General features: G+C 36.2%; 1 protein-coding gene across 45 annotated transcripts in view; it reads left to right on the top strand.

Moving 5' to 3' along the window:
• The window catches only part of tns1b (tensin 1b), a 232,885-nt gene that overhangs the window by 179,301 nt on the left and 37,454 nt on the right, over positions 1–16,130 (top strand). For 44 of the 45 annotated variants that reach the window (XM_083537438.1, XM_083537447.1, XM_083537442.1 and 41 more), the window contains 8 exons: positions 181–245; positions 662–745; positions 7,577–7,689; positions 7,965–8,025; positions 9,378–9,453; positions 13,074–13,203; positions 14,731–14,796; positions 14,928–15,044. In XM_083537438.1, the coding sequence (XP_083393564.1) occupies positions 181–245; positions 662–745; positions 7,577–7,689; positions 7,965–8,025; positions 9,378–9,453; positions 13,074–13,203; positions 14,731–14,796; positions 14,928–15,044 (712 nt within the window). Of the gene's footprint in view, positions 1–180; positions 246–661; positions 1,397–5,553; positions 7,690–7,964; positions 8,026–9,377; positions 9,454–13,073; positions 13,204–14,730; positions 14,797–14,927; positions 15,045–16,130 lie in introns of those variants that run through there. The other variant, XM_083537476.1, reaches the window with a different exon arrangement.

Genomic DNA, 16,130 nt, shown 5'->3' with positions numbered 1-16,130 from the left:
ATACAAACCGCCAAACTAATGCCCAAATTTGACAAACAAAATATATATTTTTTTATTTTACATTTTTAACCAACAAACTGCCCATTGCATTGTAATGTAAGGCAGTTGTAGTTAATAATTATATTTCCTGGTTTATCTTGTATTATCCTTTAATCTGTTTGTTTCTCTTGATGTCTACAGGGAAATCGTGGGAGAACAGGGGTTGTTGTGGCTGCATATATGCATTACAGCAATATTTCAGCAAGGTAAAACCTCCACACTTTGTTATTGCTTAATTTAAATCATGCATTTGAGGACACATTACGGAAATCCAGATAGAGCTCTACACCATCAGAGATTTATTATTCTTCTAAGATTGATCTGACTTCAATTGAGAATTTGATTTCTCTGCAATTCATTTTACTCATATCGTAGTTTTCTTCAACCCTGGTACAATACTCAATAGTTGACTCTGCTTACAATCACTGAAGATTGTCACAGTTTTCATAGTCATCGTTCACCGGACATAATAAGGTTGAATCACTGTAAGACCACACAAGTGCATGGCACACAGACATGTGTTGTATTTGTTAATTAAGAAATAAAAATTTGAACATTTAGAATAAATTCTGTATGCATTTGATGTCATAGAGACTGAGCATGTGTTTATTTTGGCCTGCAGTGCGGACCAGGCTCTGGACAGGTTTGCCATGAAGAGGTTTTATGAAGATAAAGTACTTCCTGTGGGTCAACCTTCCCAGAAAAGGTCAGTTACACCCCCTTTCCTGCTTGCTGTGTAGATACCTCTGTAAGCTTTGTCTATCTGGTGGACAATATTTTTCTATTTTTTGGTTCTGAGACAATATTTACCATATTATATGATTGTTCCTAACAAAACTAATGAGCACCTATGGACAATAATGATGCAAGAAATTAATCACAGTCCTAATTTTTACAGCAGTATTGTAAAATAATCTCTTGTTCTTTTCCGTAAGCATTGTCTGATCTAACACAAAATGCCACTTATAAATATATTATCAAAAATTCATGATGTCCTCAGTAAATCTGCGCTTATTTGTTTGGTGGTATTTTTGCATTTCTCCTGAGACATTAGTAGTCTCATAGTTTCACTGTTGGCTTTTAATACTTATCGTTTTGCAGTGATGTTTATTGTATTTTATTTAGCTATACAACCATTGTCAAATGTTAAAGTGAACATTGTCCACTATCCACAAAAAGCAAAGGTCAGCACACTCAACTTCTCATAACTGCATGCCAGTGAAGCACAGAAGCACACATGGCTTTTGCTTTGCACGCATTTCTTAGATTTATTTGATACAATTCTCTGGATGTAGCCCATAACATTTCCAGAGGTTCCATAGCAAATGGAAGTTCCATACCAAACTTTCTTCCAGAGGTGAGCAGAGGTGGCAAAAGTACACACATCCTTTACTTAAGTAGAAGTACAGATACTTATGTTTTAAAATACTCGAGTAAAAGTTGAAGTACTGATTAAACATTTTTACTTAAGTGAAAGTAAAGAAGTCTTAGCTCTGAAATGTACTTAAGTAAAAAGTAGTTATTACTGCTACCTGTTTTAGCTGTTAACCGGACCTCACATGGATAGATCGATAGATCGATAGATCGATAGATAGATAGATAGATAGATAGATAGATAGATAGATGGATGGATGGATGGATGGATGGATGGATGGATGGATGGATGGATGGATGGATGGATGGATAGATAGATAGATAGATAGATAGATAGATAGATAGATAGATAGATAGATAGATAGATAGATGGATGGATGGATGGATGGATGGATGGATGTGATAGCCTAGTGGGTTAATGTCAGTATCCCCACAAGGATGAGTTTGAGAGTTTGATTCCTGGTCGAGCTGGTTGCTGTGTTGGTAAATAAAACTTCTGGACCTTGTCCCCTCTGAAAGCATTTCAATTCTGTGTTGGATTAATTTCTTGATTTCCTGGTCTTTAATGAAAGATAACTCCACCAAATAAAAGTTACTTCTGTGGTAGCTCAGTGGGTTAAGGCTTGTGCCTGAACATGGTCCTTAATCTAGTCCACGCTGGTGATAAGGTTTTAAAGCCAGTCCTACATGCCTTCTTTCTTACTGCGCTGGCATGAAACAAAGTATGAACCCTCCAAAAAGCACAAATGCTTTTTAGCAGTGGTCGCTTAGTGGTTTAAGGCTTGTGCCTCATCTAAACATGGTTCCAAGTATGATCTCTTCCATGGTTGAGTGGGTTAAGGCTGGTGCCTCGCTGATAGTGAGGATCAGGGTTTGAATCCTGCTTTCTGCCTGCTAGTTGCGATGTAGGTTGTATTCCTGCCTCATAAATCTTTCTTTAGCTTTATATTCTTGTGTTGATGGTTTAAAGGTAGATAGACCTGCTCTAAACAACCTTCCTGGCCTGTCTTCCCTGATGGTTCAGTGGGTTAAATCAGGTTTCTTGCTTTTGGTGGGGTTCAGGGTTCGAATCCTGCTTTCTGTCTGCCAGTCACGCTCAGGATTCACTTCCTACATCTTTCTTTAGCGATATATTTTTGTTTTTAATGGGTTGAAAAGAAAGATAGACCTGCTCTAAACAAGCTTCCTAGTCTATCCTCACCAATGGTTCAGTGGGTTAAGGTTGGTATCTCGCTAATGGTGGGGGTCATGGTTCGAATCCTGCTTTCTTCCTGTTATTTACAATGTGGGTTCAAATTGTGCTACTTACATCTTTATTCGCTTCCTACATCTTTCTTTACCATTAAATTCTTGTGTTGATGGTTTGAAAAGAATGATAGACCTGCTCTAATCAAGCTTCCCATCCTGTTTTTTTCTGATGGCTTAGTGGGTTAAGGCTGGTACTTTGCTAATGTTGGTGGTCAGGGTTCAAACCTGGCTTTCTGTCTGCTAGTCATGAGGTAGGTTAAATTCCTGATTCCTACATCTTCATATTCTTGTTTTGATGGGTTAAAAAGAAAGATAGACCTGCTCTAAACAAACTTCCCAGCTTGTCCTTCTTGATAGTTCAGTGGACTAATGCTGGTGCCTTGCTAATGGTGTGAATCAGTGTTCGAATCCTGCTTTATCCCTGCTAATCACGTCATGGCTTTGCATCCAATGTCTTTGTTTAGCATTATATTCTTGTGTTGATGGTTTGAAAGAAAAGATAGACCTGCTCTAAACAATTATCGCAGCCGGTCCTTCCCGATGGTTCAGTGGGTTAGACTGGTATTTTGCTGTTGGTGGGGTTCAGGGTTCGAATCCTTGTTTCTGTCTGATCTGAATTTCTTGCTTTGAAGCCTGAAACAAATGATAAACCCCCCAAAAAAAGAAGGTGTGTTGTGGGACTTGATGGCTTTGTGATAAAAGCCTTGCCTCTGAGCTCATAGGTTGCTGGTTCGAATCTGGCTTGTCCCCACACTGGGTAAGCTGTGTGGAAAGTAGTGTCTGGTGAGCAATGAGGTAGTTGACTGTAAACAAAGGCTGTGAAGACCTGCTGCTTCACAGCCTCAGAAAAAGTGAGGGTGATAGGTTTTTGACAGCCTTTTCCCCTATATATGCAAAACTAAGTCAATACTTTTTTGAACGGTTTTGCTTCATAACCCCCTGTTTTCAGCTACTCAGACACCCGGGTGGGGGGCAGATGCCCGGATATTGCCCCACTGTTGCAGGATACGCCCTCCGAAACCACATCCAACCTTCCACACAGCCATTTCTGACACCTTCCTTACTACAGCCACCAGAACCTTCCACACTCCAAACTTTGAGCCCTGGCCGGGGTTTGAACCGGCAACCTCTCAACCCAGAGGTAAAGCTCTTCCAATTGAGCCACAGGATCTCCTGCAAGAACCTGATTTTTAGGACCTTTTCTGGTTCTTTTGAAAAACTTTTTAAACAATTTAAAAGAAATCTAAGGGGTAGGAATCAAACCGGGTGAGTCAGATAGCAGCAACCACTTCACTGACCATTACACCAACACAGGAGAGGCTAACAGGCCTTTGCTTATTGGACTCTTGGCTTTTCTATAGTTAGGAGACCAGTGTTTTCTCTTATATCATGATGGTAGAGGGTCAAAACTTCTCCTTCCTGTACATTCTCTCAGTAACTCAAAGTCTATGAGAAGTGACTCAGGTACAAGAACCACATCTCCAACACCTGCACCACTGATATACCATGATTTGCCAGCAACCAATTTTAATGATCTTTCATTGTTCTGTTTTTAAAAACTTCTTATAATGTTCAATATGAAACTAGAGATAAGAATCGAACCAGGGAAGTGTTTCATCATAGATCACTAATGGCATTACTTCAAAACTCAAAACTTTGTTAGACATGTAAATAAGCAGGAAAGACAGAGACAAAGACAAAGAGACACAGACACAGCTTTAGAAAGAGTGAGAAACAAATAGAGAGACAGCAAGAGAGAGACATATACAGTGAGACAGAGACATTTACTAAAAGAGACACAGAGACAATTAGATAGAGAAAATAGAGAGACAAAGATAGCGAGATATAGCCACTTTCTGTTGGAAGTGTTTATCCCGAGCGACTCTTAATGATTTACTAAATGAGCAGTAGTGAGTTAAGTGCTTGCTCTGGTGCCCAAAACTGGCAGCTTGGAGGTGTTAAACATGTATCATATGTACAGTATGTGATATATATGTAAGTATATGTACAGTGATTAAATATAAAGGCTATATCAGTGCAGAGATGTGTGGACATCATTTAGAGAATTTGCTATGTTTCCACACGGACAGTTAATGAGGTGATACCGGAGAAAATGCACCACTTCAAGTCAAGTCAGGAAGCTTTTATATATATATATATAAAATTATAGACATTTTACAGATTTAAATGATGTATTGTTTTTATCTGTACGATCAATAAAGACAGTAATTTAAGTTTGTGTCTCCATTATTAGGGAAAAACCCACAAAACGCCACCCAGAGGGGTAATTGTGAGAATCATGGCGGATTTTGGTGTTTGATTTGGGACTCAGAAATAAAACAAAAGTTTACTGATTAAAAATATTTTTATCTGGAGTTAATTTATTTATTTTATATCTAAGTAAAGAAAGGAAAATATATATATTAATACAAAACAAATTAAAAATGTTGTTACCTAATGAATGTGTGCAGGCTAAAGATCCACATATAGAACACAAGCAGAGAAAAGATGATGATGATCAGGAATGTGTCTGTTCTCAGTCATGTTTACATCACTGACTCCCTCTGTCTTATCCACATTAACCCCAAACTTCTTACTGCCTTCTGTGGTGAGTGAGAGTCTGTACTTTATACACCAGTGGATTGAACGCGCAATGACAGGAAATCGGTTGTTCGGCTGAAATCGGCACGCAGTGAAAATAAAAAAATAATATTTCACCAAATCAATGGATTAAAACTAAAGTAACGAGTCTGTGTTGAAAATGTAAGAAGTAAAAAGTACTGATATTTGTGTAAAAATTTAATGAGTAAAAGTAAAAAGTACTGATACCGAAAAAATCTACTTAAGTACAGTAACGAAGTATTTGTACTTCGTTACCTTCCACCTCTGGAGGTGAGTATTATCCTAAAGGGTTTTTAATGCAGGCACACTTGAGATTTGGGATGTCTGTGCTGTTATTTCCTGACTGGGCCTGTAATTAGCCACAAGTGGTTGTCCACCAGTCTGCAGTTATTATGGGAGGTATGTGTAATGCTACATGCCAGGCAGCAGTGTCTTAAACAGGCACACACACACACACACACACACACACACACACACACACACACACACACACACACACACACACACACACACACATCCTTGCATGAGGCACCATTACACAGGAAGTCATGTGTTTTACAGCAAATATAGCCACACATATATACACTATCCCACACAGTGTTTCTACTGCCTCAAACATCATGAGATCATGAGTCCAGAATTGATATTCTATCCCTGATGTGCCCCCTGAGAACAGCCTTTAAATGGAAACTGGTCAAGGAAACTGTATAATACATGATCCTACATGCTGACTTTACATTCTCAACATTCTCCCACTTTGGGACATGTGAAAAAAGCCAATTTCACCCTTGAGAATAAAAAAAGATAATAAATTAATGAAATATTTATTAAGATAAGTGAATATTTGGCAATGAACTTGACATTGCCATTAGCACATCAGATCTTACATTTTCACACTTTAGACTCCATTAGATCTGCTTTATTTAGCCCTATTCGACCGAGTGGTAATGGATTTGTGTTGATGGAAAAGCAGCTCTGTGATTAGAAGGAGATCTGCTGATGTCGCTGCTTTGCGTGGGAAAACAATTCCTCAAAGTGTGGTCACTGTGTTCTCCCAGAGGAAGAGGCCTCAGTGCTAAAGTAGGGAAAAAAATCCTCTTCCTGTTTATAAAAACCTGAAGCACACAGAGCATCTTCTGGGGCTTTTTTTTTTTTTTTTTTTTTGGAAAACAAGACGTTCCTACACACCATTATAAATCTGTCTCATGACCTGCAACAGACTCTGAGTTAGCAGGATCTATGATCCTGTTTATTTTAAGTTTTCTTGTAGTCCTCTTTTCACCTAGTCCTTTTATTGGTTTGTTGCCAGATTGTGTTTGCCTTTTCTGTGTTTTGTTTTAAATAGTTTGTCTACTTATGTATAGTCTCGTGTGTCAGTTTGTAAATTTTTGGTCAAAGCTAATATTTTGTCTCCAACAGAGACACCTCCTGGTCACAAGCTGAGATTTTCAAAACCCTCATAGTAAACAATACAACAATAAAAATAAAATACAATAGTAAAATGGTAGAATTACAACTAGCTTGACTGCTCTCGCTCCTGACAGATTTTTTTCCTTTTTTTATTTATTTTTATTTTTTTATTTAAACACTCTTCTGTGTTTGAATTTCAGTTCAAGTTCATGTTTGTTACAATGAAACATGGCTACAGTTGGTGATGGCAGTTTGCTTAGTTTGCGCACAATGTTTTTGTTTTTCAATCAGCCTGTGGTCACAAGTTGAGGGGTTTTTTTTACTGGAGAATTGTTGGGTTTACTCTTTGTGATATGCTGATGAGCTTGTCAATGTGGAAAAGCATTGAAGTAGAGTTGCCTCTCCTTCAAATCAAGTAGAGCCAATTCAGGTGGTTTGGGCATCTTAAAAGGATGTGTCTTGGTCGGCTTCTGCTAGAGCTATATCAGGTATGAAGTACTAGATGAAGATCCCTGCGAAAGACACAGGACCCTCTGGAGAGATTATACTTTCTCATAATTGGTAAGGGAGAGGTCTGGGGATCTTCCAAGGGGAAATTAAATCTACTGGGGAAAGAAAATTCTGGAACTTCTAAGCACAATTCCAAACAAACATGGAACTAATTATTAAAAACATATTTTTTTTTTTACAATTTTGTTCTTCCTTCTGGGATCAATAAATTATCTATTAATCTTAGTCATCCTACTAATGTTCTCTCTTTGTAAACACATTTCTACCGTAAACCAGAAGCTCCTGTTCCAATGCCTTCATTCTTCCCTAATTTACTATATTGTTATATCCTTATTTCTTACATTTTTCTTTAAACTGTCTGTGTCTAATTCAGGTATGTGCAGTATTTCAGTGGCCTGCTCTCTGGCCACATCAAAATCAACAACAAGCCTCTGTTCCTGCATCACGTCATCATGCATGGCATCCCCAACTTTGAGTCTAAAGGAGGTGAGTCTGTGTCTGTGCTCATGCATGATCGGCCTGCTGAATTGAAAAGAGAACCCTGAACTGGGATAGCTGTTTTATTTCATAATGTCATAGCTTTTGCCAAGCAAAAGAAGCCTGATTTAAGTTCAAAGTAGTGGGTAGTAGACATTTAGGTAGGCCAAATTTTTTTGCTAGATATTCCCTCTTCCACTATTTACACTGAAGCCTTGTTTTTTCTCTCTCTCCTTTCCTCTTACTTATTTTTTTTCTATTTCTTTGTTACTTGTGACTTACAGGTTGCCGCCCTTTCCTCAAGATCTACCAGGCCATGCAGCCAGTCTACACATCAGGGATCTAGTAAGAACCGTTCTTTGTTTCACTCACTACCTTGTCCTAGCCGCCTAACACTCACACACACACATACACTAGTCACAAGATAGTCTATGCTCCACCAGATGTTCTGTGTTCTGTTTCTTCCTTTTTAATGAGAGCTAGTAAATTGTACAAATGTGCATAGATTGACCAATATGTCTACCTTCTGCATATAGCACTTTGAGGCTGTTGTAGCCTTGTGAGGAAAAGACAATACGCTTTTATGTCAATTACAAAGTTCTATGCATAACCCTCTCAGTAAAAGAAGAGAAGTGACCGGATCAGAGGGATTATGCTTGAGTTTGGAATCAGATGAGAGAGTGGCATACTGCAATGGCTGTCGGGCATGTGAGGTTTCAGCAACCACAAGACGCATTACAGCATTAAGGGATTAAATTAAGCTAAAGAAATGCTGTGATTTAGTGTCCTGAGAGTAGCAGATTTTATTTGTTGCGAAATCGAGAGCCCTAATTTAATCCAATATACACTGTGTATATATGGATATTGAGGTGTTGCACACTGTAATTGCACATCTGCATTCAGACCTCAAAATGATTCAGGTAGCTTTCCGGAAAAAATTACATGGAAAGAGTTTAGTTAGCATAAACATAATTGGCATTTTGGTTGGTTTTCACCATTAGTTTTCTTTGTTACCCATTATACTGATGACCTACCTGCTTGTAGTGTTATCTATATTGCATAATCTTAGTCTGGACAGTCTGTTCAATTTCTAACTACTTTATGAGTACACTCTGCTCACATAGATAAGTTTGTAAAACCTCAGCTTTAATGCTAATAGCTTTGTCCATGTCACCTCATAAACTGAGACAAGTTTCTGCTGCATCTGTGCACTTGGAGTCCAACTCTAATTTACTGTGGATTTTTCAAAATATCACCTACATGACTATTATTCATTGAGATTATTGTTTTTTTTTTTTTTTTTTTTTTTCTAATAATCCTTTAAATTGCACTATATACCCTATGATCTTTTGCATGAAAGAGTGGAAAATACAGAATCACTCAACAAATTACCTCCAAAATCACAAATATTTATATATGAAATAGGGTAAAAAAAAAAATCCAGACATGCATCAGTCCAACAATAATTTACTACAATCAGCAGTCACACATAAGTTATTATTATCTTTATAGTGTCATCTCTGTTTTATACAATAAGTCCAAAACACTCTCACACAGTTTCCAACTTTCAAGAAGATTCTGCTATCATGGCATGCCAGCCTAAAAGTAAATGAGTAATTGTACTCATTTCTAAATGTCAGTGATTGTGATTATATGGATTTTGTCAACTTTGCTATGTGTGTCTATGTTTTTCACAGTAATGTCCAAGGTGACAGCCAAACAAGCATTTGCATAACTATTGAACCTGGTTTGCTGCTGAAAGGAGACATTCTGGTAAGTCTAATGCATGGTGTATATACAAAAAAAAACAAAAAAACACTGTGTCCTTGTAGACTTTATGTTTGTAGAATTGCAAGACATTTTAATAATACTGTAACATATTATATCATACAAATCCTTTTTTCAAAGATTTAATAAGGATCCATTTTTCAGTATAGGTCATATCTGAAACCTAGACATTAAAGGTAAGGGGGAAAATAGTTTTAGCATATTTCGAAAGGACTTCCTTAGAGAATCATAGAAAGGCTCTCTGAATGTCAAATAATATCATCAATCAGACTTAATTCAATTTGACTAGTTTAGCCATTCTTAATAAAAGACAAAAAACAACTTCAGAGAACTCCCTGAAATGCAAGCCCGAAGTGACATTCACAAGGAAATACTACCTGAGATAACAGATTACTTATTTAAGAACGCTGTAAGAACATGATGACAGTTACAATCTGCAAAAATTCCAGCACAGATTTATTTCAACCTCATTCATTTCCAGAAAGCTGGGTGATTTGTATAGCTAAGTTCTTTTTTTTTTTTTTTTTTATAGCTAAGTAATACATTTAATTAGCACTAAGGTTTTGCAGTCAGAGCAGCACCTTAACAATGAGCTCAACGTTTCTGTCCTTAGCAAATAAAAAGAAAGAAAGAAAGAAAGAAAGAAAGAAAGAAAGAAAGAAAGAAAGAAAGAAAGAAAGAAAGAAAGAAAGAAAGACAGACAGGTGACTTAAAAGAAGAACTGAAGGTGTGCCAGAGAATTTACATTAACAACTGATGTAAATCAATATAAAATCTATTATTATTAGCGAACATGATGCCTATTGAAGAAAAGAGGAGTGAATACAGTTACTGTCATCTTACTAGGCATTTTATAGTACTAGAACTTTCCAAAGCTACATCATAGCTTGTTTTTTCCTCCAAATCGAGCAATATTTTGAATAAAACCATTACTGTGTCAGAATTACACTTCTCAAAAGTACATTGTGATAGGGTAGTTTTAGAAAAATCAACTGACTGTGTTTTCTTTGCCTCTCTGACCATCTTGTGTCAGTTGCTAGAAGAGTGGGAATAAACCTTCTGATCCACATGATCAACTGCCTGAGGTGTTTCTTTTAAATGCCACATTGTACCAGAGGTGGCAAAGTACACACATCCTTCACTTAAGTAGTTTTAAAATACTCTGGTAAAATGTGAAGTACTGATTATCCTTTTTTACTAAAGTTAAAGTAAAGAAGTTTGGTCTTTGACATGTACTTAAGTAAAAGGTAGCCATTATTACTACCTGTTTAAGTGTCACGCTGGTAACTGGACCTTACATCATATTAATATTAGAGTTATCAATCGATTACAATATTTAATTGTAATTAATTGCATGATTGTTGTGAGTTAACATTTTTATCTGTTTTCAATGTACTTTAAATTAAAATTCACTTTTTTTTTGTACTCTAATCAACATGGGCGTGTACAAATATTAATGCCTTATGCAAATCTATGTTTATTATTAGTAAAACCAAACTCAACAAAGAGCATTAATACAAAATATTTACACGGACGGTTAATAAGGTGATACCGCTAAAACTATTTTAGCATTTTGACAGCCCTAATTCATATATTAGTACAAAAACAAATTTTTGTACCTAATTGTTTAGCATCCACCATATAGAACACAAGCAGGGAAAAGATGATGATCAGGTGATCAAGAATGTTTCTGTTCTCAGTCATGTTTACATCACTGACTCCCTCTGTCTCATCCTCGTTAACCCCATACTTCTTGTTGCCTTCTGCCTGCTCAATGTTTGCTTCGTAAACTAGTCTACATCTGATGTGTAGATTAAAACTAAAGTAACGAGCCTGTTTTAAAAATGTAACGAGTACAAAGTACAAATATTTGTGTCAAAATGTAATGAGTGAAAGTGAAAAGTTGTCAGAAAAATAAATAGTGATGTAAAGGACTGATACCAGAAAAATCTATTCAAATACAGTAACAAAGTATTTGCGCTTTGTTACTTCCCATTTCTGCCTTGTAGTCTTGTGTTTCCTGGGATCGCTTTTAAGACCACAGGTCACTAGTGTTGTTCTTTGTGAAATAAATCTTGTCTTTGCGTTGGCCTGAGAGGCCTCACAATACACTACAAAAATGTGTATAAAAGTGATTGTTTCATAATACATATTTTCTTCGAAAAATATTGCAGAAGTACATATAACGAACATATATTTAGTCACAAAGTTTAATAAGCCTATGTCCTATTCATGTCATATGCTTAATTAAAAAATACTATTACCAGTAGTTGACAGGTAAAAGTTAGAAGTAATTACTGTATAATTATTAGAATTTACTTATAGAAGAGAAATTTCATCTTAGTTCAAAAAGATATTACAGTCAGAAAATAAACACGTCTGTGATTCTGGTCTCAGCTTTGGCATAGTCTTGGTTCCTGCCATCATACTTAATCTTAACTATGATCTTGATTATGATTATTGAACAATATGGTTTTGGTCTTGACTTGGTCTTGGTTGAGGTGGTCTTAAACCCAACACTTTGACTTTGCCACCGTACCACAGAAAGCAATCAGGCTTTGTACATTAAAACAAAAGGTAAAAACTACAATCCACACAAAAGAAAAAAACATGTTTGAAAACTGAAAGAAAATATATTTTCCACTATATAGTGAAATGCTTTTTTCTTTTTGCTGGTCCCAACCCCAAGACATGTATTATGTACATCATTGCCTTCTATATATACATCTGTAATACTAATAGACTCATACAGTAAATATGCAGGATATATTAAGAAAACAAGATCTTTGTGATTGCTTGGAATGCAGTGACTCAAAGCCACATGGTGTTTGGCTTCCTTTCCCACCTTCCTCCATTTTGTCTTGTTTATTTTGCTTCTGGTTCTATGAGAAGAAAACTTGTGTGTTTCATATCTGTCAGCCCCAAGCAAAACAGTTTAATTGCCGCTTTCCAAGGCAATAGGATATCGTTACTTCTGTGGCCTGTGAGGACTTTTATTTCCTTGTCTGAGGTTTGGCCAGGTTTTCTCATATATTACATCAGATATAGACATGCACAGTATATCTGAAATCCTTTCTGCATTAGAAAGGTCATGGTCATCCAGATTCATAATCTAATCTAAGATGTTTAATAGGGCTTGCCCATAGAGGATGGCTCTAAAAATGTAGGCACTGGCATGTGCCTGGGGGGGGGTTTGATATACCATAATGGCTGAGGCAGCTGCTGTTCTGGCCACAGCTTTATTGTGCACATTGTTTCAGTAAATCATGAAGCTGGATCTTGTTAATAGTACCTGTGATGACTGGGGCCCTGTAAAATATGTTGTGTAATACATGCCAGGCCAGAGTGTATTTCCTGTCCTGCTTTTAGCTTTTTAAGCATCCTTTAAGTGGATGGAAATAGACTGTATAATAAGTCATAATAGGATCGCATATGTATATATTGGAGTATGAGTTTGAGAAAGACCCAATATGAACCACTTTGAAATGCAGGCAAATAAGCATTTTATACCCTGTCATTTTTCCAGTTTATGTTATTCCCCTATGGACTAAGCCTGTGTGTGTGATGTAATGGTTTACATTAGTGTTATCTGTTTTCCCATGCAGCTTAAGTGTTATCACAAGCGCTTCCGCAGCCCTTCCAGAGACGTCATTTTCAGAGTTCAGTTTCATACCTGTGCTGTCCATGACCTTGGCCTTGTCTTTGGAAAGGACGAGCTAGACGAGACATTTAAAGGTAAAACATCTGTTATTTTTTAAATACTTACTCTTTCAAATACTTAAAGCAATGATAATCCCTGTTATTATAATATTTATAATTCATTATAAATATAAAAATCTGCTGCTTGCAAATTTGAATAGACTGGCACTGCATTTCTTTGTTTTCTCCTCTTTATCCTTCCTCCTTCCACTATTCTTACCTCCTTTCTATCTTTCCTTCCTTGTTAAAAGGCTACATGGGTTATTTTAATTGACTAATTTTAATTCTTGACAGTTCCTATAGTAAATTTTACCTACATTTAGCAATTTTGGAACAATTATCAAGTTCTAGTGCTTTGTTACACTCAGAGTTAAATCTATGACCTACTGTAATTATTGTTCTCTTAACACACACACACACACACACACACACACACACACACACACACACACACACACACACACACACACACACACACACACATTATACTCTCTCTCTCTCTCTCTCTCTCTCTCTCTCTCTCTCTCTCTCTCTCTCTCTCTCTATATATATATATATATATATATATATAAATAATAATTTATTTATTTATTTATCTAAATAATGACTTTTTACGTGCAATGCAGGGGGAGAAAAAGCACGCTCCCACCTGGAATGTTATCCAAAGTTTTTCAGTGATATACAATATGCTACATCTGAACTATTTCAAATAAGGATATGGAATATTATATGACCATATAAAGTCATCTCTTCTTGAGAATGTTAGTAAATCAGGATATAATTTTCATGGACATTCCTAGTTTTTATATACATTCTTAAATCAAAGGTTTGTGAACACCTGACAAAAAGATCCAGTTTCACATTTAGTCCCCATTTGCTGTATAAAAATATTTCACATGTTTTTGGATTGTGGTTGTGGAGATTTGTGCTCATTCAGCCACAATGGCATTAATAAAGCCAGGTACTGATGTAGGATGAGGAGGTCTGGGGTGCAGTTAGCGTTTCAATTCATGACAAAAGTGTTCGGTAGGTAGGTCTACAGCAGGCCACAAAAGATCTTCTGATCCAGCCCATGTAAATCTTCATGAAGCTCTTTGTGCACAGGGGCAATGTCATGACAGAACAGGTTTGGGTCTCCCAGTTCAAGTGAAGGGAAAATGTAATGCTACAGCATTCAATTGTATGCTTCTAATTTTGTTATAACAATTTGGAAAATATATGACTGGAACATATAACCCATATGACTGGAAAATTGGTGTCCCAATACATTTTTCCATATAGTGTACCATTCTTTTGAGTATAAGTTCAGCCATGTTGGACAAACAAAAATCAAGAGATAACTTAAAACATTTATTCTATTTTCTAATTCTATCTTTAAAAGGTAAACCATAAAGCATGTATAGTTTTCATTAAGGTAGTGAGGTAGTAGAGGAAATTCTGTCACTATTTTTATTGCAATTCACCTTGAGAACTGTGAACTATAATGTTTGTTCCAAAAACAACATTAAACAAATCTAGATCAACAACACAGGGTTCTAAAATTGTATTAATGTCCTTTTTCAGACGATAGATTTCCAGAATATGGGAAAGTAGAATTTGTCTTCTCATTTGGGCCAGAGAAAATCCAAGGTACTGACTTTTGCTTTTGTTTTTTTATTCAAACATTAATATTAATCTACAATTCAGAGACTTTGTAGAACCCAAACTAGATTTTACTCCTTTAGCTAAAAAGCTGCTTTCTTTTTTTTTTTTTTTTTTAGGAATGGGCCACCTAGAAAATGGGCCCAGTGTTTCTGTTGACTACAATACCCAGGATCCTCTAATTCGCTGGGACTCCTATGAAAACTTCAATCAGCGCTTTGAAGACTCAATGGAAGGTGAGTACTCAAAAAAAAAGACTTATTAACAGTAAAAGCTTTCAAATATGCATAGTAAAATGGCTAGACAAATTTTTTATTTTTAATCTTAGCATTTGACATAAGATTGTATGAAATGGTATTTTGTGCTATCTTCGGCTCTTTCCTTCTCCAGCATCAAACTCTTTCTAATCTATTTCATTGTTCTTGCAAGACAGACTTTTGGCCTAAGACATTTTTCCATGATTGTTCTGGTTTTAATAGGCTGTCCAGTGTGTGTGAGACTGAGAGACTGGTTTACTCAGATCTAACAGAGTTAGCAGTGCTTTCTTTACATTCAATCACTAAATGTATACACAAGTTGTATTTAGCCATGTCTCTCATCATGCAGAGATGAAACGTGTAAAAAATGTGTTGAAGCCATGCAATGAAATGCATGTTGGAAGTTTTAGAATTTGGTAAGGCATTTGTATTATGTTCAAAATATGACATAATTATAGAAAAACTAACTCTGTAGTCATACAGTCATTTTATCAAATTTCATAGGGTGACCGCTGCTATGATGCTTGGCCAATAATGGTGGTAACAATGGTAGTCAATGTTGAACCATAAAAAGGGCATATTAATGGATAGAAAAAAAATCCTTTATTACCTAAAACATAGTTTTGAATTTATGGTTGAAGTAAAAAATCTTTTATTATCCAAAAGATACTTTTGAATGTATGTTTCAGGTAATAAACAAAGTGTCTTCCAAGATTTTATTATGGTTATTTTATAATAAAGGAACGCCTAAACATGGTATGTTAAAGAATAAACTGTTACGGTATTTGGCAGGCAACAGAATCCAGAGCAATTTACATTAACACAACTGCCAAGTTAAGGGTTAAGAGCCTTGCTCAAGGATCCAGGAGCAGCAGCTTGGTGTTGCTGTGAATTGAACTTATGACCTCCTGATCAGCAGGCCCACATCTTAGCCTTTTGATCTACAAGCTCCCTAATCACGAGCATTTCCCTAATCAACCAATGATGCTTTTTCTTTTATTGTTAAACATTTACTGTTTAAAATACTTGAAATATTAGGTTTAGATTTCATACATTGCATTTCAT

The sequence above is a fragment of the Silurus aristotelis genome (assembly GCF_946808225.1).
Source record: "Silurus aristotelis genome assembly, chromosome: 3".
Classification (NCBI taxonomy): domain Eukaryota; kingdom Metazoa; phylum Chordata; class Actinopteri; order Siluriformes; family Siluridae; genus Silurus; species Silurus aristotelis.
This window is presented reverse-complemented; position numbering and strand designations above follow the sequence as displayed.